The sequence below is a fragment of the Amblyraja radiata genome, chromosome 6 (assembly GCF_010909765.2).
Source record: "Amblyraja radiata isolate CabotCenter1 chromosome 6, sAmbRad1.1.pri, whole genome shotgun sequence".
In the NCBI taxonomy this organism is placed as follows: domain Eukaryota; kingdom Metazoa; phylum Chordata; class Chondrichthyes; order Rajiformes; family Rajidae; genus Amblyraja; species Amblyraja radiata.
Genome location: NC_045961.1, coordinates 101,096,868 through 101,122,253, shown reverse-complemented (window position 1 = coordinate 101,122,253; position 25,386 = coordinate 101,096,868). Strand labels below are relative to the sequence as shown.

Genomic DNA, 25,386 nt, shown 5'->3' with positions numbered 1-25,386 from the left:
ACAGTGGGACAGGCCCTTAACCCTATAAAGCACTGCATTAGTTGGATTTTCCACATGGATAATAGGAGTGATACTCTTCTGTATTGTACAGCTTCAACAACATACAGAGCGTGCGCAAGGAATTCTTCGATGGTCTGCAGCGACTGGAACTTCTGATGCTTCACGGCAATGACATTCAAAATCTTCCAGATAAAGTCTTCAAAAACCTGAGTTCACTGCAGGTAGTACCTGGCTTTGGTACATTATTTATATCGTATAAGCTGTTTAAAACTGCATTTATGTTTTCTTTTGCAAAAGAATGAATGTAAAGTATAATGATGAGCATTTAGACAATCGATAATGATACAATTATACAATTTATTTATCTGAAGAAGGGTTTTGGCCCGAAACGTTGCCTATTTCCTTCGCTCCATAGATGCTGCTGCACCCGCTGAGTTTCTCCAGCTTTTTTGTGTAGATACAATTTATTTGTTGTCATTTGAACCTCATTGAGGTTCAAACGAAATTTGGTTTCTGCAGTCATACACACAAGTAGAAGAACCAAGACACAACACAATTTACACAAACATCCATCACAGCGAATCTCCGCCTCACTGTGATGGAAGGCAAAGTCTTATCTCTCCCCTGCAATGTGCAGGAGTAGACCTTTCGGCCCTTCAAGCCAGCACCACCATTCACTGTCATCCACAATCAGTATCCCGTTCCTGCCTTCTCCCCATATCCCTTGACTCGGCTATCTTTAAGAGCTCGATCTAACTCTCTCTTGAAAATACCCATAGAATCGGCCTCCACCGCCTTCTGAGGCAGAGAATTCCACAGATTCACAACTCTCTGGGTGAAGCACTTTTGACGGCACTGGGCCTGTACTCGCTGGAGTTTAGAAGGTGAGGGGACACCTCGTTGAAACGTACCAAATGGTGAAAGACCTGGATGGGGTGGATGTTTCCACTAGTGGGAGAGTCTAGGACCCGAGGGCACAGCCTCAGAATAAAAGGATTTACCTTTAGAAAATCAGAGGGTGGTGAATTTGTGGAATTCATTGCCACAGAAGGCTGTGGAGGCCGTGTTATTGGGTATTTTTAAAGTGGGGTTTGACAGATTCTTGATTGGATTTTAGACTCAAGAGGCTTTCGAGATACAGCGCAGATGCAGGCCCATTTGCCCACCAAGACCATGCCGACCAGCGATCACCCCGCACATTAACACTATCCTACTCACACTTGGGACAATTTACAGACTTTTTCTGGCACTAAATGTTATTCCCACTATAATGATTCTGTACACTGTGGATGGCTCAATTGTAATCATGTATAGAAACATAGACAATTGGTGCAGGATTAGGCCATTCAGCCCTTCGAGCCAGCACCAGCATTCAATATGATCATCCAAAATCAGTACCCCATTCCTGCTTTTCCCCCCTATCCCTTTAGCCCCAAGAGCTAAATCTAACTCTCTCTTGAAAATATCATATATAGTTTTTCCACTGACTGGATAACATGCAACAAAAGCTTTTCTCTGTACCTCGGTACATATGACAATAATCTAAACAAAACTAAACTAAACTAAAAAAATGTTTACTCATATTCTTCCTGTATCCTCTGTGCAGAATGTTAAATCAGTTCACCCTGCCCCTAGCTAAAGGCCACTGTTTACCTCCACAATAATTATCTATTTTATTCACCTCCATCAAATCTCCTTTCAAACTTCTCTGCTCCAAAGTAACCAACCTAGCTTCTTTAATTTTACCCTGAGGCTAAAATTGCTCAGTCTTCTAACCAATTTAGTCATCTATTACTGTTCCTTTTCCAGGACCTTCACCTCCTTCTTGAAGTTAAGTTTACATCTTAAATTCATAAGCGATAGGAGCAGAATTTGGCCATTGTCTAATCCACCATTCAATCATGGCTGATATATCTCTTCCTCTTAACTCCAGTCTCCTGCCTTCTCCCCATAACCTCCAACATCCAGAGTAATCAAGAATTTATCTATCTCTGCCTTAAAAATATTGATTGACTTGGCCTCCACGGTCTTCTGTGGCAATGAATTCCAAAAATTCACCTCCCTCTGACTCAATAAATTCCTCCTCATCTCCTTCCCAAAGGAATGTCCTTTAATTCTGAGGCTATGACCTCCGGTCCTAGACTCTCCCACTAGTGGGAACATCCTCTCCACATCCACTCTATCAAGCTGTCAGTTTGAAATAAAAAAAACTATTCAGCCATAAATCATCAAACCTTGCTCATTATTTCTCTTGAGAAATGGTGATAAAACCTATTCTGACACTGGAATGACTTGCCAGGCCTCTTCCAACATGCTATATTTAAGAGGGAGTTAGATGTGGCCCTTGTGGCTAAAGGGATCAGGGGGTATGGAGAGAAGGCAGGTACAGGATACTGAGTTGGATGATCAGCCATGATCATATTGAATAGCGGTGCAGGCACGAAGGGCCGAATGGCCTACTCCTGCAACTATTTTCTATTTTTCTATGAACGGGTTGTTACGTCAACCACTTTAAGAGACTGGGTAAAGTTGAGAAAACATCTTGACTTACAAACATTAGACTTTGGAGAAACCGTGCGTGGAAACAGGCCCTTCATTCCATGCCAACACTAGCACTATCCTACACACCAGGGCTGAATTAAAATTTACAGAAGCCAATTAACCCACAAGCCTTTATGTCTTTGGAGTGCGGGAGTAAACGGCAGCATCTGGAGAAAACCCATGCGGTCACGGGGGAGAAGGTACAAACACTGTACAGACAGCATCCATTATCAGGATCGAACCCGGGGTCTTTGGCACAGTGAGGCAGCAACTCTACCGCAGCACCACCCTGCTGCCCTGCGACCCTTATAATTTTTCTTACATTTTACAGACACGGTGGTTCAGAACTCCTTCATTAAAATTTGGCAGAGGAGGAATCCCATTTGTGGCTAATTAAAATACTGCAACGAAAAAATAATGTAAAGATTTCCACTAGTTGGAGAGTCTAGGACTAGAGGTCATAGCCTCAGAATTAAAGGACGGCCCTTTAGGAAAGATATGAGAAGGAATTTCTTTAGTCAGAGGGTGTTGAATCTGTGGATTTCTTTGCCACAGAAGGCCGTGGAGGCCAAGTCAGTGGATATTTTTAAGCCAGAGATAGATAGATTCTTGATTAGTACGGGTGTCGAGGGTTACGGGGAGAAGGCAGGAGAATGGGGTTAAGAGGGAAAGATAGTTCAGCCACGATTGAATGGTGGAGTAGACCTGATGGGCCGAATGGCTTATCACTTATGAACCTCTGAACTTACACCGTAGAAGAAAAACTGGAGTAACTCAGTGGGACATGCAGTATCTCCGGAGAGAAGGAAATGGGTGACGTTTCTGGTCGGGTCTGAAGAAGGGTCTTGACATGAAACGTCACCCATTCCATCTCTCCAAAGGAAATAATCCATTGGCTCCTGGTCTAGTTCTCTTTTCATTTTTCCTCCTTTCTTGATTAGTACATGTATTAGAGGTTATGGGGACAAGGCATTGGTGAGGCCAATTCTGGAGTATGGGGTACAATTTTGGTCGCCCAATTATAGGAAGGATGTCAACAAAATAGAGAGAGTACAGAGGAGATTTACTAGAATGTTGCCTGGGTTTCAGCAACTAAGTTACAGAGAAATGTTGAACAAGTTAGGTCTTTATTCTATGGAGCGCAGAAGGTTAAGGGGGGGGACTTGATGGAGGACTTTAAAATGATGAGAGGGATAGACAGAGTTGACGTGGATAAGCTTTTCCCATTGAGAGTAGGGAAGATTCAAACAAGGGGACATGACTTCAGAATTAAGGGACAGAAGTTTAGGGGTAACATGAGGGGGAACTTCTTTACTCAGAGAGTGGTAGCTGTGTGGAATGAGCTTCCAGTGGAAGTGGTGGAGGCAGGTTTGATTTTATCATTTAAAAATAAATTGGATAGGTATATGGATGGGAAAGGAATGGAGGGTTATGGTCTGAGTGCAGGTAGATGGGACTAGGTGAGAGTAAGTGTTCGGCACGGACTAGAAGGGCCGAGATGGCCTGTTTCCATGCTGTAATTGTTATATGGTTATATGGTTATATAGAATTGAGAGAGTTAGGAGGGAGAGATTGATCATCCACGATTTAAGGGCGGAGTAGACTTGATGGGCCGAATGGCCTAATTCTACTCCTATTACATATGACCTTATGCCCTCCATCTCCAATATTTCCCTCAAACCTCCCAAGAATGTTCAACAAAGTCCAACAATTCCCTGTGGGAAACACAAGACTAATCGCCTCAATAATCTGTGAATAGTGTACATGTGTTGCTTGTTACTGTAAATCCGTGGCAATTTGGTCGAAGCCTTACGAAGCATCTTGAACTGATTTAGTGTTGGTTTTGGAATTGCCTCGTTTTAGTCAATGTAATTTTGTCTTCTCTTCCAGGCGCTGAAAATGAGCTACAATAAAATGACTGCCATAACGGGAACGACGTTTCAGGGACTGGTGAATCTGCAAAGGTTGCACTTGGATCACAACAAGATAGTATTCATTCAGCCCGGCGCGTTCTACGGGATGACCTCGCTGGCCCTTGTGCACCTGGAAGGGAACAAATTGCAACAGATCCATCCCAACACCTTTGTGACCTTCTCATTCTTCCAGCATTTTAAGTTCTCATCAATAAAGCACCTCTACTTGGCTGATAATTCCATCCACACGCTGCCCGGGAAAATGCTGAGTCAGCTGCTACAGCTGGATAGCATCTATCTGCACGACAACCCATGGAGATGTGACTGCAGACTACAGTGGCTGCTGAACTGGGGGAAGGAGGCTGGAGGTAATCACTGAGACTTGCGAAGCAAGGATGTAGAAACGATGGGCGCCACAGTGGTGCAGCAGCAGAGTTGCTTGCCTCAGAGCGCCAGAGACCCGGGTTCGATCCTGACCTCGGGTGCTGTCTGTACGGAGTTTGTACTTTCTCCCCATGGGTTTTCTCTGAGGCTATGACCTCTAGTCCTAGACTCTCCTCCCACTAGTGGAAACATCCTCTCCACATCCACGTTGGGAAAAGGGGAAGTACAACAGGATCTGGGGTCCTTGTACATCAGTCTATGAAAGTAAGCATGCAGGTACAGCAGGCAGTGAAGAAAGCGAATGGCATGTTGGCCTTTATAAAAAGAGGAATCGAATATAAGAGCAAAGAGGTCCTTCTGCAGTTGTACAGGGCCCTAGTCAGATTCAGATTCAGATTCAATTTTAATTGTCATTGTCAGTGTACAGTACAGAGACAACGAAATGCATTTAGCATCTCCCTGGAAGAGCGACATAGCAAATGATTTAAATAAATAATAATAAGTGTCCGGGGGGTGGGGGGGTGATTGGCAGTCACCGAGGTACGTTGTTGTGTGTGACCACACCTGGAGTATTGTGTGCAGTTTTGGTCCCCTAATTTGAGGAAGCGCATTCTTGCTATTGAGGCAGTACAGCATAGGTTTACAAGGTTAATTCCCGTGATGGCGGGACTCTCTGTGGAATTCTCTGCCTCAGAGGGCGGTGGAGGCAGGTTCTCTGGATGCTTTCAAGAGAGAGATAGATAGGGCTCTTAAAGATAGCGGAGTCAGGGGATATGGGGAGAAGGCAGGAACGGGGTACTGATTGGGGGTGATCAGCCATGATCACATTGAATGCCGATGCTGGCTGGAAGGGCCGAATGGCCTACTCCTGCACCTATTGTCTATTGTCTATTATCAATCTATCCAAGCCTTATACAACTACAACATGAACTCCCAACCTCTACACACTAGTTCCACATCGCGATGATATAACAGAACCACATGAGGGTGGTGGGCAGATGAAGCATAACGTGAGAGAAGGAATTGGAATATGTGCTATTAGGGCGGTAGTTGGCACAGCGGTAGAGTTGCTGCCTTACAGCGCCAGAGACCCGGGTTCCATCCTGACTACGGGTGCTGTCTGTACAGAGTTTGTACGTTCCTGACCTCCCCGTGACCTGTGTGAATTTTCTCGAGGAGCTCCGGTTCCTTCCCTCCAGAGATACTGCATGTCCCTCCGGTGCCGGCACCGCCATTCATTGTGATCATGGCTGATCGTCCCCTATCAATAACCCGTGCCTGCCTTCTCCCCATATCCCTTGACTCCACTAGCCCCTAGAGCTCTATCTAACTCTCTCTTGAATCCATCCAGTGACTTGGCCTCCACTGCCATCTGTGGCAGGGAATTTCATTAGCTCACAACTCTCTGGGTGAAAAAGTTTTTTCTCACAGCCATGATCACAATGAATGGCGGTGCTGGCTCGAAGGGCCGAATGGCCTCCTCCTGCACCTATTTTCTATGTTTCGATCTGAAGTTCCTTCCGACACATTGTCAGCTGTTTGTTGGGTGAGAACGAGAAGCTGGTGCGACTTGGGTGGGGGAGGGATGTGAGGAGAGAGGGGTGGGGGGTGGGGAGCCGGGCTTACTTGAGCTGAAAGGTTAGTTTCCACGCTGTATGACTCTATGACCCCTGCCGCCCTAGTCTTAAATCCGTTCTTTCTCGCCCACAGATGTGGTGAAGTGCAAGAAGGATCGCTCTAACCCCCGAGGCCGGGTGTGCCCCGTGTGCTCCGACCCCAAGCTGCTGAGCAAGCGGGAGCTGTTCACCATGAGCTCCAACGAAATGGCCTGCGCCAAGCCGACCATCAAATCCTCGCTGACTAAGAATCGCGGGGACGAGTGGGAAGCGGACGATGGGGAAGACCTTTGGCCGGAGGAGTACCAGAAACCTCTCGGGCGGATGACCCTCAACCTAACCGACCAGCATGGCAACCAAAACGACGTGTCTTGCCAGGTCCACGGTCTGCGAAGTGACAGGCACAAGCAGTTTGGCCGGCTGAGCGACCAGGACATTGGAGTGAACGTCAGCTGCGCCGTGCAACTCACCTGCTCCATGAACCAGGACAGCATGGAGAAGCTCTGGAAACTCATCGCCTACTACAGCGAAACCCCGGTGAAATTAAAGAAGACCCTGGTGGTGTCGAACGGGCCCCCGTGCTTCGAATACAGGCAGGCGGTGGACAATAGTTCCTTCTACTACACCGACGTGAGGGCCAATATCACAGCCGTTCCCTCTTGGTTAATGCAAGATGATGTCAACATCAAATTGGATAGGAAGCTGACCATTGCCAACAACGTGGTCCTGGAGTTCTCCCTGCAGCTGTCCCAACTGATTTCCGTGCTGAACGCAACCAAGGAGAAAACCAACTGGGTGTTGATCAAAACGAACGACAGGACTAGGATGGTCCACGTGTTGGTCACGGGGAATATGTTGCAGATCAAGTGCCAGGTGATCGCGTCCGAGAGGCCGTCTATCAGGTGGGTTCTCCCGGGCGGGAGCCAGGTGACGGCACCCTACACCAGCGAGGACAACCGCGTGTCCGTGTCCAACACGGGCCGGTTGGTGGTGAAGTCGGTGGAGGTCCACGACTCGGGCTTGTACCAGTGCGCGGCGGCCGTGAAGGAGGACACGGACACGGTCACCTACAGGGTGATCGTCCAGCCGGCGCAAGTGGACGCGTCTCAGGTGGGCGACAAGGGCATCACGGTGCCCTACGGCGACACCATCTCCCTGCCCTGCGCGGCCAACTCCATACCGGACGCCCAACTGAGCTGGATCCTTCCCAACAACAGCGTGCTCATCTCCCCGAAGATCTCCAAGGCCGGCTCGGTCATGGCCAACGGGACCCTGGTCATCGCCGGCGGCCACGACGGCAACAGCGGCCACTACAGATGCGTGGCCGCCAACAGGTACGGGTTGGATGTGTTGACCGTCAACGTGGCCGTCATCAAGAAGGTGCCCAGCCAGAACAAGGTGAAGAAGGTGAAACCTTCTCCCAAGTTCTACTTCAAGCCCGGCTTTCAGAAGGAAACGGAGCGGGAGGAGGTGGGTTCGGGGTACGAGGCGCCGTTCCAGAGTCAGGGCCAGGTCACCTTCGACTCGTACACGGGCAGGCCGTTCAGCAGGAGGAGGAAGCTCCACGCAGATGGAGCCCACCACAACCCCAGGGTGGACCACGGCAGGGACGTGCATCTGAGGAGGAGAGGCATGAAGAGGGGCCGCGGGATGTTGGCGGCCGAGGGCAGGAGGCGACTGGACTCCCACCGGCGGATCAACGTGAGCAATAGGAAGATCGACCCGCGCAAGTGGGCTGATATCCTGGCCAAGGTGAGGGGCAAGTCGGCCCCCAAGGCGGTGGCGCCCGCACCCACTGGCCAACCCCACCCGGCCCCGATGGAGACCACCGACCCCATCGATGACCTCGACGAGGAAGACTCGTCGGGCAACGGGGATCTGAATTTCACGGCGGACGAGTTAATCCACGTGAGCACGCCCACGGCCCGCCTCGATGTCCAAACACCGCCGGCTCAGGTACGACCAGAGGCCACTTCGGAACAGTGGTGGTCCACATCCACTGCTGCCCCAGGGCCAGAGCCAGAGCCCGCTTCCGAGCCGTCCAGCGAAGACCCCGAGATGTTGAGTACGGCAGCTACTCCTCACCCGCCGGTCGAGATGCACCCTAGCGAAGCCACGGGGTTGTTCATTAACTTCAACCTGACCCTCGGGGAAGTTGGGATAGACGCCAAGCAAGGGTTTCTTCACAAACTGAACGGGGATGAGTACATCGTGAAGAGTTGGGTGGCCAAGAGTCTGGACCACCCCGTCAGGACTATACTTGACACCCCGGCTGTGACCGGTGGGAAAGACGCTACTTCATCCATCAGGGAGAACCTCAGTGTGACGAGCAACGCCACTGCAGCGGTGGTCACTCCCGAAGAAGCGAGCACAGTGGCCAATGCATTGACCAGTACTGTCGCGCCGTCTACGACCACCACGGCTGGTACGACCACCACGGCTGGTACGACCACCACGGCTGGTACGACCACCACGCCTCGCACGACCACCGCTCCCACCAGCACTGATCACGTTGGAACAACTCCGGCCACTGTCCCCACCTCGTCGGCCGGAGCATCTACAGCGAGTTCGTTGGGGTCCAACGCTGCGACAACGACGACGACCACCACCACGACAACGGCGACCACCACGACCACTACTGCCGCCAACTCCAACGCACAGATGCCGGAGAGAAGACGTCTGCCTCTTCGGAGGTACGGCAAGAGAAGGCGCCCTGGCAGGAGGTATCGGCTCCAGAGATTTAGGCAGAGCTTACAACGGAAGGCCAAGGCCAACGTGACATCAACGGCTGATCCGGCTGTGAAAGCGGCTCCGACTAGAAAGGTCAAGGCTACGACAGGAGACGAGTCCGTCCCGACGTCGTACCACAAGGTCGCCGCGCAGCGACTGACCACCGAGCAACCGGCCAAGGTCCCGGTCGCTGTGAAGCCCGAACGCCCAGGCAAGCCCCCGACCTCGCCTTCCCGTCCCACGCTGCCGGGGCCCAACCCACCTCCAACCGCGCAGACCCCCAAAGCCGCCAACCCCACGCACCACCTCCACCTGTCCAAAACTCTGCTCATCCAAAGCCACTACGAACTGCGCTACGGCCCGAAATACACAGCCACCACGGCCCCCGCGTCACCTCTGATCACCAAGCCCACTGCTAGACCACCAGCTTCCCCAGTGCCAACGACAACAGTTCTACAGCAAAACAGTATAGCACCAACCACTGCTCCTAATATAAAGGGCTCAAGGAGTACTCCAGCACCGAGTACTGTGGTCAAAGTGCCAACGCCAACAGTTCTGGGGCATTACAGTATAGCACCAGCCACTGCCTCTAATATAAAATTATCAAGGAGTACTCCAGCACCCAGCACTGTGGTCAAAGTGCCAACGCCAACAGTTCTGGGGCATTACAGTATAGCATCAACCACTGCCTCTAATATAAAATTATCAAGGAGTACTCCAGCACCGAGCACTGTGGTCAAAGTGCCAACGCCTACAGTTCTACAGCAATACAGTATAGCACCAACCACTGCTTCTAATATAAAGCTATCAAGGACCACTCCAGCATCGAGCACTGTGGTAAAAGTGCCAACTACACCAGTGCTGCAGCATAACAGTGTGGCATCAATCATTGCTTCTATCATAAAGGTACCAAGGAGTACTCCAGCACCGAGCATCGTGGTCAAAGTGCCAACGCCAACAGTACTGGAGCATTACCGTGTGGAATCAACCACTGCTTCTAATATAAAGGTACAAAGGAGTACTCCAGCATCGAGCATCGTGGTCAAAGTGCCAACTGCAACAGCTTTGGGGACGAGTCCTCAATCACCAGTGCTACCTCCCGCCGGTGGGAATTCTGGAGTTCAGGACCACAGAGTTGATGTCCCAGCAAGAATACCTCCCTTTTCTCATGGCAATACTCTTGCTTCGCTGCCCGCCGCCGCCGTTGTGGGCAAGGGGACGGGGAAGGAAAATATCGTCCCGGGAAGGCCACCGAATATTGGAACCCCGGCCACCGTTCCTGCTTTGCTCTCCCACCCTGCCTCAACAGAGGGCAAATCAACTCCGTCTCCCACCGTTAAACCGGGTGGAGTTACCTCTGAGGGACAAACCCCTCCCTCGACCATTCAGCTGGGCGTCGGGAAGAAGGAATGGGAAGGAGAGAGGATGGGGGCGGTGAAAACGCCGGAGAGTAATGCTGTTCCCCAGAGGATCTTTCCCAAACACTACACCAGGGGCTGGCAGCGACTCCAGGGAAAACAAACCCTGCCGGCCAGCAACTCCACGTGGGCTGCAAAGGGTGGCAGGGTCCGGCTCCGGACGGTGCCCGTGTCCACCACCGACGCACGCCGCAAATCGCCCAAATACGTGCGTGTGGAAATGACACAAAAATACCTCGTCCCGACAGCGATGAACAGAACTTCTCCCTCCACCACTGGAGCGTCTGTGGTGAATAGCAGACAGATGTATCCCCATGCATTTGCCCCGAGGATGCTGCCGGACGCGTCTAAGCCCAGGGAGACGTCCCCCGAACCCCCCGCGACCACCTTGGTAACACCGGTGAGAACCATCCCGGTGGTATTCAACAAACCCGGCAATAAGATGGTCCCCGATCCAGGCAGCATCTCAAGGGCTAATAAGAAAATGAACCACATACCACCCTTGAAGGTCGTCCAAAGGTCCAAAATGAACCGGGGCAACCCAAAGTTCAATTACATGCAGATTCCCGTGCAGTTTACGAACGTCAAAGGCTTAGCCACCACCGCCAAGGTGGCCGGTGAACCGCTGGCTGCGCCCACCGAGACAACAACGCCCACCCCGGCCACCACCGGACAACCGTTTAGTAACGCTTTGGTGAACAGAAGGGGTTATTACTCGCTGGTCTCCAGCAAGGCGGACAAAGGCTCGGCCGGCGTGACTCTGCCAACTCCCAGCTTCAGAGCCACAAAAACCAACCCGAAAATACTCACCAGTAACTCCCTGACCGTGTCGGTGAAAGCTGAGATGGATGCATATCTTCCCTGTGAAGCGAGTGGGGAACCCAAGCCTGTTATTACTTGGTCAAAGATATCAACAGGTAAGAGAGATTCCGTGCCTAGTTTACACACCTGGAGTTATAGCATAATTAGTTAATTTGCATAGTTTATCGTCACCTGTACTGTGAGGTACGGCGAAAGGCTTTTGTTGCGTGCTAAAGGGCCCGTCCCACTTACGCAACCTTTACAGGCGACTGCCGGCACCCGTGATAGGTCGCCGAAATTTTCAACATGTTGAAAATTCAGCGGTGGCCAGAAACACGCCACGACTCTTTGGAAACCTCTCACGACCATAGGAGACCTCGCAGGACCATACGGGCGACCCCTGGCGACATGTCACGGGTGACCTCTCACGACCATAGGAGACCTCTCACGACCGTACGGTCCTGAGAGGTCTCCTATGGTCGTGAGAAGTCTCCAAAGAGTCGTAGCGTCTTTCTGGTCGCCGCTGAATTATCAACGTGTTGAAAATTTCGGCGACCTATCACGGGTGCCGGCAGTCGCCTGTAAAGGTCGTGTAAGTGGGCCAGGCCCTTTACCAGTCAGTGGGAAATACTATATGGGTGATTACATTTGTTTGATGGCACTGGACTTGTACTAGCTGGAGTTTAGAAGAATGGGTGGGGGCTCGGGGCTCGGTGAAACCTACCCGAATAGTGAGAGAGGTTTCCACGTGGGAGAGTCTAGGACCAGAGGTCACAGCCTCAGAATTAAAGGGCGTACCTTTAGGAAGATGAGAAATAATTTATTTAGTCATAGGGTGGTGAATCGGTGGAATTCTTTTACACAGAAGGCTGTGGAGGCCAAATCAATGGATATTTTTAAGGCTTAGTTAGATAGTTTCTTGATTGGTATGGCTGCCAGGGGTTATGGGGAGAAGGCAGGAGAATATATTTAATCCCTATTTTTAAGAGGGAGTTAGATGTGGCCCTTGTGGCTAAAGGGATCAGGGGTATGGAGAGAAAGCAGGTACGGGATATTGAGTTGGATGATCAGCCATGATCATATTGAATGGCGGTGCGGGCTCGAAGGGCCGAATGGCCTACTCCTGCACCTATTTTCTATGTATCTATGTATCTATGTAATAGGATTAGGAGGGAGAGATAAATCAGCCCTGATAGAATGGCAGAGTAGACCGAATGGCCTAATTCTGCTCCTGTCACTTATGACATGACAATCGAGCCGTCCACAGTCTACAGCTACAAGCTAAAGGGAATAACATCTAGTGCAAGGTAATCCAAGGGTCTCCAATGAGGTAACTAGTAGCTGAGAACCACTCTCTAGTTGTTGATGGGATGAGTTGGTTGCCTGATGGGAAAAACAGCTGGGAAGAAACCGTCCCTGAATCTGGAGATGTGTGTTTTCATACCTCTGTACCTCTTGCCTGATGGTAGGGGAGAATAGGAAGTGAGACTTGTCATGGATTTTGCTGGTGATCTTACTGAGGCAGATTGAGGTGCAGTCAATGGAAGGGAGGTCTGTTTGTGTAATTTCACGGCAAATTCTCCATTTCACTGCAATTGAATGGAGCTGTTCCCAAACCATGCTGTAATGCATCTCGATAAAATGCTATCTAACATAAAGCATAAAGAATAACAATTTACATCATTAGGTATGCAGTTAGTGCAATGGTTAAACTGCTGGACTAGTAATCTGGAGACCTAAACCTGAGTTCAAATCTAACCGCAGCACTTGAGGAATTTTCAGTTATTTTTATTACATTTGGCACATGGATAGGAAAGGTTTAAAGTGTTAAGGGCCAAACACATGCATATGGGATGAACTTAGCTTGGATAGAGTCATAGAGTCTAATGCCCCTGTCCCACTTAGGAAACCTGAACGGAAACATCTGGAGACTTTGCGCCCCACCCAAGGTTTCCGTGTGGTTCCCGGAGGTTCCCGGAGGTTTTTGTCAGTCTCCCGACCTGCTTCCACTACCTGCAACCTCCGGCAACCACCTGCAACCTCCACACGGAAACCTTGGGTGGGGCGCAAAGTCTCCAGAGGTTTCCGTTCAGGTTTCCTAAGTGGCATTAGAGTCTTACAGCATGCAAACTGGCCCTTCAGCTCAACTTGCCCACACTGGCCAACATGTCCCATCTGCACTAGTCCCACCTGCGTGCGTTTGGCCCATATCCCTCTTGCCCATGTAACTTAGTTAACTTGGTTATCATGAACGAGATGGGCCGAAGGTCATGTTTCCATGCTGTGTGACTCTGCCTCTAATTGGTACTTGGTCTGCAGTGCTAGTGTAATAAGATCCACCATTGGGTAATAGCGGATTTTAAAAAAATTGCTGGTTTCGTGATAAGACATTTTATAACTTGCTTTGGAATTGCTGTAAATTACAAGGCTATAAACTCAGGAAGTGCCTATAATGTTTATGGTCTTTCAATCACCCAATCCTTACCAAGTCGTGGCAAGCTAATACTCTGCTCATTCCAGAGATTTTCTCTCTGAAAAAAGGTCAACTATATCTTCCATCTTAGTTTTGTCAAGTTTAGAGATACAGTGCAGAAACAGTTTCAGTTTAGTTTATTGTCACATGTATCGAGGTACAGTGAAAATCTTCTGTTACGTGCTATCCAGTCAGTAGAAAGACAATACATGATTTTCATTGAGCCATTTACAGTTACATGATAAGGGAATAACGTTTAGTGCAAGGTAAAGCCAGTAAGTAAAGTCTGATCTAGGATAGTCCGTGGGTCATCAAAGAGGTAGATAGTAGTTCAGGACTGCTCTCTGGTTGTGGTTGGATGAATCAGTTGCCTGATAGCAGCTGCGAGGCACATTGAATCCACACCGACCAGTGATCCCTGCACACTAATACTATCCTACACATTAGGAACAATTTACAGATACTCCAAGCCAATTTGCCGGCAAACCTGTACGTCTTTGGAGTGTGGGAGGAAACCGAAGACCTCGGAGAAAACCCACGCGGTCACGGGGAGAACGTACAAGCTCCGTACAGACAGCACCCGTAGTCAGGATCGACCACTGGTGCTGTAAGGCAGCAACCCTACCATTGTGCCACCGTGCTAGGAAAGATATTTTAGGTGTGCTGGCCTTCAATACAACTTTGCAAGAATGTTGCCCGTAATATTATAGTGTGTAAAGCACAAAGTGCTAGATTTAAGGGCCTGTCCCACGGGCGTCATTTGCGCGTCACGCAGATGGCGAGCGGAGCTTTTGTACATCCCAAAATCCTGGGGCGCGTCACTGCGTTCGTCACGATGCAACATGCGCGTGTAATGCGCACCATGCGCACGTAATGTGTCGCACGTAACGCGTCACGGTACATGCGTCGTGCATCGTGACGCGTAAATGATATCGCGTAAATGGCGCCCAAGTGGAACAGGCCCTTAACTCTGCAGATCCGGCAGCATAATCTCAAAGACATGGATAGCCTGACACAAGGGACTGCAGATGCCGGTATACAAAACAAAGACACAAAGTGCTGGAGTAACTCAGCTAGCCTGGCAACAGGAAGACATGGATCAGTGGCGTTTTGTGTCAGCACCCTTCTTCAGACTGATTTAAGTGGGAAGAGAAAGCTGGGAATTCAGAGAGGGTGGGACAAATCCTGGCAAGTAATAGTTGGATAGAGGTGAACTGGGTTTAATTGGCAGGATGGGTGGACGAAGGCTGGAGGTTAAAAGGAGAAAAAAGGGTGTAAGATAATGAGAGAGGAGGAGGGAGATGTGAAGCCAGAGGAAGGGATACAGGTGGAAAGGGGCGGTGGGATTGTGGGACAAATGGATGTGTTACCTGGATGGGGCACAGGTTCTCCAGATTGTTGATATAAACCACAAACAGCAATGGGCCCACCACCGACCCCTGAGGCACACCACTAGTCACAGGCCTCCAGTCTGAAAAACAACCTTCCACCATCAATCTCTGCTTCCTTCCATGTTGCCAATTCTCTATCCAGTCAGCTGAAGGTCTACCCAATCTGTTCTAGGTGTGGTGGTGGCAGGTTCCTTCCAAGAGGGAAATGAAGTGGTCAGAACGCATTTGGAATATTGTGAGCAGATTTGGGCCCTATATCCGAGCAGTTTTGGGCCCTATATCTGAGAAAGGATGCGTTGGCATTGGGGAGGGTCCAGTGGAGATTTACGGGAATGATCCCAGGAATGATTGAGTTAATAATGTCTGATGAGCATTTGATGGCACTGGGCCTGTACTCGCTGGAGTTCAGAAGGATGAGTGGGCACCTCATTGAAACTTCCTTCATAGTGCAAGGCCTGGATAGAGTGGATGTGGAGAGGATGTTTCCACTAATAATAATAATAATGGATGGGATTTATATAGCGCCTTTCTAATACTCAAGGCGCTTTACATCGCATTATTCATTCACTCCTCAGTCACACTCGGTGGTGGTAAGCTACTTCTGTAGCCACAGCTGCCCTGGGGCAGACTGACGGAAGCGTGGCAGCCAATCTGCGCATACGGCCCCTCCGACCACCACCAATCACTCACACACATTCACACACATTCACACACAGGCAAAGGTGGGAGAGTCTAGGACCAGAGGACACAGCCTCAGAATAAAACCTTTAGAAAGGTGAGGATGAATTTCTTTTGTCAGAGGGTGGTGAATTTATGGAAATCACTGCCACAGAAGGCTGTGGAAGTTGTCAGTGGATATATTTAAGGCAGATATAGATGCTTGATTAGTACATGTGTCAGAGGTTATAGGGAGAAGACAGGAGAATGAGATTAGGATGGTGAGGTAGATTAGCCATGATGGAATTGTGGACTTGATGGGCTGAATGGCCAGATTCTACTCTTATTCTTTAAGACCTCCCTGCCAATGACTCCCATTTCTAGGCTTTGGAGGCCAAGGCAATGGATAATTTTCAGACAGAGATTGATAGGCTCTTGACTAGTACGGGTGTCAGAGGCTGTGTGGAGAAGGCAGGAGAATGTGGTTGGGAGGGAAAGATAGACCAGCTATGAATGAATGGCGGAGTTTACCCGATGGGCCAAATGGCCTAATTCTGCCCCCAGGAACTTATGAAACAGATAAAGAAAAATTTGTAAAACCATGAAAAAAGGGCTGTATACATCATAAAAATCATTTTTAATATGAAGGTTTACGCAAAAAAAGTAATTGGTACAAAACACAATTAGAAACCATGGGCGCAAGCGATGGCTTGGTCGATTAATTGACCCTCTGGCAAATTGCCCACAAGTGCGTTGGGTGTGGAGAGAAAGTGGGCTAACGTAGAACTACGCTGAAGGAGTGATCGATGGCTGGCATGGACTCAGTGGGCCGAAGGGCCTGTTTCCCTGTTGTATCCCTAAGCTAAATTTGGGGCAGCACAGTGGTGAAGCGGTAGAGTTCCTACCTTACAGTTGCAGAGGCCCGGGTTCAATCCTGACCTTGGCTGCTGTGTGGATGGAGTTTTGTTTACCTTCTCCTTGTGACCGCATGGGATTTCTCCGGGTGCTCCGGTTTCCTCCAACTCTCCAAAGAGGTACAGGTTTGTAGGATAATTGGCTTCTGTAAATTGTAAATTGCCCCTACTGTGTAGGATAGTGCTCGTTTATGGGGACCACTGATCGGCGCCGACTCAGTCGGCCAAAGGGCCCGTTTCTATGCTGTATCTCTAAAGTCAAAAGTTGTCAAGGTAGGATTAGGATTCAATGTTGTAAGTGTCTATGAGAATGAGGGGTGATCTCATAGAGGTGCATAAATCCATAGATCGGGTAGACTCATAGAGTCTCTTGCCCAGAGTAGAGGAATTGAGAACCAGAGGCCATGGGTTTAAGGTGAGGGGGGAAGATTTAATAGGAATCAGAAGGGTGTATGGTGACGCAAATCGTGGTAGGTGTACGGAACGAGCTGCCGGAGGAGGTAGTTGAGGTTGGTATTACATAGAAACATAGAAAATAGGTGCAGGAGGAGGCCATTTGGCCCTTTGAGCCTGCACTGCCATCCATTGTGATAGAAACATAGAAACATAGAAAATACTGTAGGTGCAGGAGTAGGCCAGTCGGCCCTTCGAGCCTGCACCGCCATTCAATATGATCATGGCTGATCATCCAACTCAGTATCCCGTACCTGCCTTCTCTCCATACCCCCTGATCCCTTTAGCCACAAGGGCCACATCTAACTCCCTCTTAAATATAGCCAATGAACTGTGGCCTCAACTACTTTCTGTGGCAGAGAATTCCTGAGATTCACCACTCTCTGTGTGAAAAATGTTTTTCTCATCTCGGTCCTAAAAGACATCCCCCTTATCCTTAAACTGTGACCCCTTGTCCTGGACTTCCCCAACATCGGGAACAATCTTCCTGCATCTAGCCTGTCCAACCCCTTAAGAATTTTGTAAGTTTCTATAAGATCCCCCCTCAATCTTCTAAATTTTAGTGATCTACTTCTTCTTCTTGCGTATGGCGTGCACAGTCTAAAGTTGTAGGACAACTTGTTCTATTTGATCTTATTTGATTGTGCACGCCAGGTTGATTGCATTCGTTGAAACAGAGTGGACCACGTGAAGGTTGCAATCTCCCACCCCATAGTGATCATGGCTGATCATCCACAATCAGTAACTTGTGCCTGCCTTCTCCCCATATCCCTTGAATCTGCCAGCCCAAAGAGCTCTATCTAATTCTCTTTTAAATCCATCCAGTGAATATGCCTCGACTGCCTTCTGAGGCAGAGAATTCCTCAAATTCACTACTCTCTGGGTGAAAAAGTTCTCAATTTTAAATGGCCTTCCCTTTATTCTTTTCTGTGGCTCCTGGTTCTGGACTCCCTCATCACTGGGAACATTTTTCCTGCTTTTAGCTTGGCCAGTCCTTTAATCATTTTTTATGTTTCTATAAGAATCCCTCTCATCCTAAATTCCAGTGAATGCAAGCCCAGATTTTCCAATCTTTCCTCATATGACAGTCCCGCCATCCCGGGGATTAACCTCGTGAACCTACGCTGCACTGCCTCAATAGCAAGGATGTCCTTTCGCAATGCTGAACTGCCTCAATAGCAACGTTTAAGAAACATCTAGATAGGTACATGGATAGGACAGGTTTGGACCAAACGCAGGCAGTTGGAACTAGTCCAGAACCAGGGGCCACAATCTTAGAATAAAGGGGAGGTCATTTAAGACTGAGGTGAGAAAAAACTTTTTCACCCAGAGAGTTGTGAATTTGTAGAATTCCCTGCCACAGAGGGCGGTGGAGGCCAAGTCACTGGATGGATTTAAGAGAGAGTTAGATAGAGCTCTAGGGGCTAGTGGAGTCAAGGGATATGGGGAGAAGGCAGGCACGGGTTATTGATAGGGGACGATCAGCCATGATAACAATGAATCCTCCTCCTGCACCTATTTTCTATGTTTCTATGTCAGTGTAGGTGGGGCATGTTGGTCGGTGTGGGCAACGGTTGGGTGGATCACAACTTGCCCACACTCTATGACTCTGTGACTGCGCTTAATCCCAGTGAGGTCTGTACTCTATGACGAAGTGGTCCAAGGGCTAAATGCTTTGTGCTTCTTGCAGGTGCAGTGGTGGCCGCAAGCAGTAAATCCAGGAGGTTTGAAGTCCTGCCCAGCGGGACGCTCGGCATCCACAGCGCAGAGGTGCAGGACCGCGGGCAGTACATGTGCGAGGCGCAGAACGCCCACGGCATGGACCGGATCCTGGTCACGCTGGTGGTGCTGGCCCAGCAGCCGCGGATCGCCGGTGCCCGTTACCGGGAGGCCACCAGCTACCTGGGCGAACCCTTCGCGGCCGACTGCCGGGCGCAGGGGATGCCCGGGCCGCAGGTGGCCTGGATCCTGCCGGGTCGGGGGATGCTGCGGGCGCCGGGCGACTCCGGCCGCAGGGTCACCCTCTCCGCCAACGGCACCCTGTCCATCCGGCAGACCGTCTTCTCCGACCGGGGGGTGTACAAGTGCGTGGCGGGCAATGCGGTGGGGGCAGACACCGTGACCGTCCGGCTCCACGTCCTGGCCCTGCCGCCCCGCATCCTGGAGCAGCGGTCGGAGAACATCTCGGCGGCGGCGGGCAAGGGGGTCCATGCCCACTGCACCGCCCGTGCTGCCCCCCCGGCCAACATACGCTGGGTCCTGTCCGACGGCATGCAGATCCGGCCCTCCCAGTTCATCAACGGCAACCTCTTCGTCTTCCCCAATGGGACGCTGTACGTGCGCAGCCTGTCCGCCCGCGAGGTGGGCACCTACGAGTGCCTGGCCACCAACGTGGTGGGCATTGCCAGAAGGACGGTGGGCATCTCCATCCACAGGACTCCGGCCGTGGCCAAGATCACACCCTTGTCCCCCCGGAAAGTGGACATCGCCTACGGCAGCCTCCTGCAATTGGACTGCCAGGCTGCGGGAGAGCCAGGGCCTAGGGTGCTCTGGAGACTGCCTTCCAAAGTGCTCGTGGACTCGCGGTACAGGTACGGGCAGCGTGGCAACACGAACGTGTGGGAGAGTCCAGCAGAAAAATGTTCCCAATGTTGGGCGAGAGCAGAACCAGGGGCCACACAGTCTTAGAATAAAGGGGAGGTCATTTAAGACTGAGGTGAGAAAAAACTTTTCGCCCAGAGAGTTGTGAATTTGTGGAATTCCCTGCCACAGAGGGCAGTGGAGGCCACTGGATGGATTTAAGAGAGAGTTAGATAGAGCTCTGTGGGCTAGTGGGGTCAAGGGATATGGGGAGAAGGCAGGCATGGGTTATTTAAAAGGGGACGATCAGCCATGATTACAATGAATGGCGGTGCTGGCTCGAAGGGCCGAATGGCCTCCTCCTGCACCTATTTTCTATGTCTATGTCTACGTCATCAGAGGTCATAGCTCAGAATTAAAGGACGTTCCTTTAGAAAGGAGAGCAGGAGGAATTTCTTTAGTCAGAGGGCAGTGAGTCCGTGGAATCCATTGCCGCAGAAGGCTGTGGAGGCCAGGTCAATGGGTATTTTTATGGCAGAGACAGATAGATGCTTGATTAGTCTGGGTGTCTGGGGTTATGGGGAGAAGGTAGGAGAATGGGATTGAGAGGGAAAGGTAGATCGCCCATGGTTGAATGGCGGAGTAGACTTGATGGGCCGAATGGCCTAATTCTGTTCCCATCACTCATGGCCTTATGAAGCAGATAAAGGGATATGTGGTGGCTGTGATATCATAGCGTGATAAATAGGCTCTTCAGCTCAACTTGCCCATGCCAACCAAGGTGCCACATCTACACTTGTCTCACCTGCCTGCATTTGGCTCGTATCCTTCGAAAACCTTTCTTATCCCTGTGCCTGTCCAAATATCTAGCACATGTTGTTATAGTACCTGCCTCAATCACCTCCTCTGGTAGCTCATCCATTCCCCTGACTTTACACTTTAGACTTTAGAGATATAGCACAGAAAACAAGCCCTTTGGCCCACCAACCAGCGATCATCTCGTAGACTAGTACTATCCCATACACTATTGACAATTTACTATTTTATCGAAGGCCAATTAACCTACAAACCGTCTTAGGAGTGTGGGAGGAAACTGGATCACCCGAAGAAAATCCACAGGGAGAACGTACAAACTCCATATAGACAGCAACAATAGTCAGGATCGAACCTGGGTCGTTGACTCTGCAAGGCAGCCACTGTACCTTTGCGCCACTGTGCACCCCCATCCTATTATTTTTAAGGATGTTCTCCCTTGTGCCCCAAGCAATGCAAACAGGATAGAAACAGGCCATTCGGCCCACCGAGTCCACACTGACCATCGATCACCCAGTCTGAAGAAGGGGCTCGACCCGAAACATTGCCAATTCCTTCTCTCCATGGATGCTGCCTCACCCGCTGAGTTTCTACAGCATTTTTTGTCTACCTTCGATTTTTCCAGCATCAGCAGTTCTTTCTTAAACACCCATTCACACTAGTTCTACATTATATCTCACCTTCTCATTCTGTCCCCACACACTAGGTGGAATATAAGCTAATTAGCCTATGAATCGGGGTTCGATCCTGACTATGGGCAGTGCCTGCACAGAATGTATACGTTCTCCTTGTGACCTGCATGGGTTTTCTCCGGATGCTCCGGTTTCTTCCCACACTCCAAAAACGTAAAGGATTGTAGGTTAATTGACTTCTGTGAAATTGTGAATTGTTCCCAGGATGGAACCCCTGGAACTCTGGCACCATGAGGGCAGCAGCTTGACTAACTGTGTTAATGTGCTGTCCTATTTACAAGGTTTAAGAAACAATGAAGGTACATGGACAGGAGAAGTTTGGAAGGATATGGGCCAAAAGCAGGCAGGTGGGACTAGTGTAGATGGGACATGTTGGTCGGTGCAGGTAAGTTGGGCCGAAGGGCCTGTTTCCACGCTGTATGACTCTAATTGTCAAATGGTCAAATTTTAAATTTCAATCTCTTCAATTGGGCGGTACTATGGCACAGCGGTAGAGTTACTGCTTCACAGCGCCAGAGACCCGGGTTCGATCCTGAATTCGGGTGCTGTCTGTACGGAGTTTGTACGTTTTTCCAGTGACCTGCATGGGTTTTCTCCGAGATCTCCGGTTTCCTCCCACACTCCAAAGAAATACAAGTTTGAAGGTTAATTGGCTTGGTGCAAATGTAAAATTGTCCCTAGTGTGTGTAGGATAGTGTTAATGTGTGGGGATCGCTGGTCGTTGCAGATTCGGTGGGCCGAAGGACCTGTTTGAATCTGTGGCATTCTCTGCCACAGAAGGCAGTGGAGGCCAATTCACTGGATGTTTTCAAGATAGAGTTAGATTTAGCTCTTGGGGCTAAAGGAACCACGGGATATGGGTAGAAAGCAGGAACGGGGTACTGATTTTGGGTGATCAGCCATGATCATATTGAATAGCGGTGCTGGCTCGAAGGGCTGAATGACCTACTCATAGAAACATAAAAACATAGAAACATAGAAAATAAGTGCAGAAGGAGGCCATTCGGCCCTTCGAGCCAGCACCGCCATTCATTCTGATCATGGCTGATTGTCCCCTATCAATAACCCGTGCCTGCCTTCTCCCCATATCCCTTGACACCACTAGCCCCTAGAGCTCTATCTAACTCTCTCTTAAATCCATCCAGTGATTTGGTCTCCACCGCCCTCTGTGGCAGGGAACTCCACAAATTCACAACTCACTGGGTGAAAAAGTTTTTTCTCACCTCAGTCTTAAATGACCTCCCCTTTATTCTAAGACTGTGGCCCCTGGTTCTGGACTCGCCCAACATTGGGAACATTTTTCCTGCATCTAGCTTGTCCAGTCCTTTTATAATTTTATATGTTTCTATAAGAACACCCCTCATCCTTCTAAACTCCAGTGAATACAAGCCTAGTCTTTTCAATCTTTCCTCATACGACAGTCCCGCCATCCCAGGGATCAATCTCGTGAACCTACGCTGCACTGCCTCAATCACAAGGATGTCCTTCCTCAAATTAGGAGATTAAAACTGTACACAATACTCCAGGTGTGGTCTTACCAGAGCCCTATACAACTGCAGAAGAACCTCTTTACTCCTATACTGAAATCCTCTTGTTATGAAGGCCAACATTCCATGAGCTTTCTTCACTGCCTGCTGTACCTGTATTTTAATAACCTATTGTCTATATTTCTGTGTCTCTAATCTCTAAACTCAATTGTTTGACATTGAACTCGAACCGTCTTGCTTTTTTTGCAGCTACAGCAAGAGGATCAAAGTGCACGACAACGGGACCCTTGTGGTTCTCTCGGTGACGGAGGGCGATGCGGGGGGCTACCTGTGCGTGGCCAGAAACAGCAAGGGGGATGATTTCATGGTGCTGGAGGTCCACGTGATGATGAAGCCGGCCAGGATTGAACACAAGCAAGAGGGCAACCACAAGGTGATGTCCGGCAAAGACCTCAAGGTGGACTGCGTGGCGTCGGGGCTGCCGGACCCGGAGATCTCCTGGGCTTTGCCCGACGGCACCATGGTCAACCAAGCCTTGCAGTCGGACGACAGCGGGGCGAGGACCCGCCGGTACACCGTCTTCGGCAACGGCACCTTGTACTTCAACGAGGTCGGCCTGAAGGACGAAGGCGACTACACCTGCTACGCGGTCAACCGGGTCGGCAAGGACGAGATGAGGGTCAAGGTGAAGGTGTTGGCGGAGCCGCCGACCTTCAGGGACCACTCGCCCGCGCTGGTGGAGGTGGCGCACGGCGGGTCGGTCTCTATCAGGTGCCAAGCCAAGGGCCAGCCCACCCCTCGCATTGCCTGGCACTCCCCGGCCAACAGGCTGATCTCCCCGTCCTCCAAGTACCAGCTCAGCAGCGACGGCACCCTGTTGATCCAGAAGGTGCAGAGGGCGGACAGCGGCAACTATACCTGTACGGCCAGTAACGCGGCTGGGGAGAGCGCCAGGATCATCGCCCTGAGAGTGGTGGTCGAAGCGCCCAGCATCAACGGGCAGAGGAGCACCAACACAGTGGTGAAGGAGACAGCTACCAGGGAGAGCCGCAAACTCATTGACTGCCGGGCCGAAGGGGTACCGACTCCACGGATTATGTGGGTGTTGCACGAGAATGTTATCCTGACCGCACCTTATTATGGAGACAGGATCAAGGTGCATCGGAACGGCACCCTGGACATCAAGAGCCTGAAGCAGTCGGACGGTATCCAGTTCGTGTGTATCGCCCACAACGAAGGAGGAGAGGCGAGGCTCACCGTGCAACTGGAGATGAGGAATGACTTGGAGAAGCCCTCGTTCACCAACCCGCTTAGCGCAGGAGTGGTCGTGGTGATCGGCAAAGGCGTCGACCTCAACTGCTCCTCAAAGGGCAACCCGACCCCGGAGGTGACCTGGGTGTTGCCCAGCGGCAAGAGGCTGCCGAGCGGGCAGCAGCTGCCCAGGATGTCCCACGGGCGCGACGGCACGCTGCACATCAGCGGTCCCACCGCCGCCGAGGCCGGCGCTTACCGCTGCATCGCCCGCAACACGTTGGGCTCGGTGGAGAGGCTGGTCACCCTGGAGATCAGCCGCAAGCCGGAGATCCGCAGTGGCTACACCAGCCTGGTCAAGATCCTGCCCGGCGAGAGCATGCGTCTCGACTGCCTGGTCAGCGGCGGCTCGCCGTCTCCAACCCCGCGGCTCTCGTGGGTTTTGCCCGGAGGCACGGTCTTGAGCAAACCGCAGACCCTCGGGCGCTTCTCCCTCCTGCTGAACGGGAGCCTGTGGGTACGCGAGGCGTCGGTGTACGACCGGGGCACCTACTCATGCCGGGCGGCCAGCGAGCTGGGCACCACCCTGACCAGCGTGGCGGTGATAGTCATCTCCTACCCTCCCCGAATCACCAGCGGACCCGCGCCCGTCACCTACGCCCGGCACGGCGCCTCTGTGCAGCTCAACTGCATGGCTTTGGCGATACCCAGAGCTGAGATCTCTTGGGAGCTGCCCGACCGCTCGCGTCTCATCGCCACCGCGTCTCAAGCCCGGCTCATCGGCAACAAGTTCCTCCACCCACAAGGCTCGCTTGTCCTCCAGAACCCCACCAACAGGGACACCGGCTTCTACAAATGCACCGCGCGCAACTTACTGGGCACTGACTCCAAAACCACCTACGTGCATGTTTACTAAAGGAACACAGAAACATAGAAGATAGGCGCTGGAGTAGGCCATTCGGCCCTTCGAGCCAGCACCGCCATTCAATATGATCATGGCTGATCATCCAGAATCAGTACCCCGTTCCTGCTTTCTCCCCATATCTCTTGATTCTGTTAGCCCTAAGAGCTAAATTCTACTCTCTCTTGAATACATCCAGTGAATTGGCCTCCACTACCATCTGTGGCAGAGAATTCCACAGACTCACAACTCTCTGGGTGAATGAAACTGATATCTTGAGACAACAAGGCATGTGGATGATCAGCCATGATCACATTGAATAACGATGCTGGCTCGAAGGGCCGAATGGCCTACTCCTGCACCTATTGTCT

The 25,386-nt window shown here is 50.7% G+C and overlaps 1 protein-coding gene across 1 annotated transcript in view; it reads left to right on the top strand.

Moving 5' to 3' along the window:
* The window catches only part of mxra5 (matrix remodeling associated 5), a 64,346-nt gene extending 39,213 nt beyond the window's left edge, over positions 1 to 25,133 (top strand). Inside the window, exons 3-7 of the mRNA XM_033023355.1 lie at positions 92 to 221; positions 4,432 to 4,822; positions 6,549 to 11,519; positions 18,982 to 19,882; positions 23,113 to 25,133. Of these exons, the coding sequence (XP_032879246.1) occupies positions 92 to 221; positions 4,432 to 4,822; positions 6,549 to 11,519; positions 18,982 to 19,882; positions 23,113 to 25,030 (8,311 nt within the window). The 3' untranslated portion in view covers positions 25,031 to 25,133. The remainder of the gene's footprint in view (positions 1 to 91; positions 222 to 4,431; positions 4,823 to 6,548; positions 11,520 to 18,981; positions 19,883 to 23,112) is intronic.
* The last annotated feature ends 253 nt before the right edge of the window (positions 25,134 to 25,386 follow it).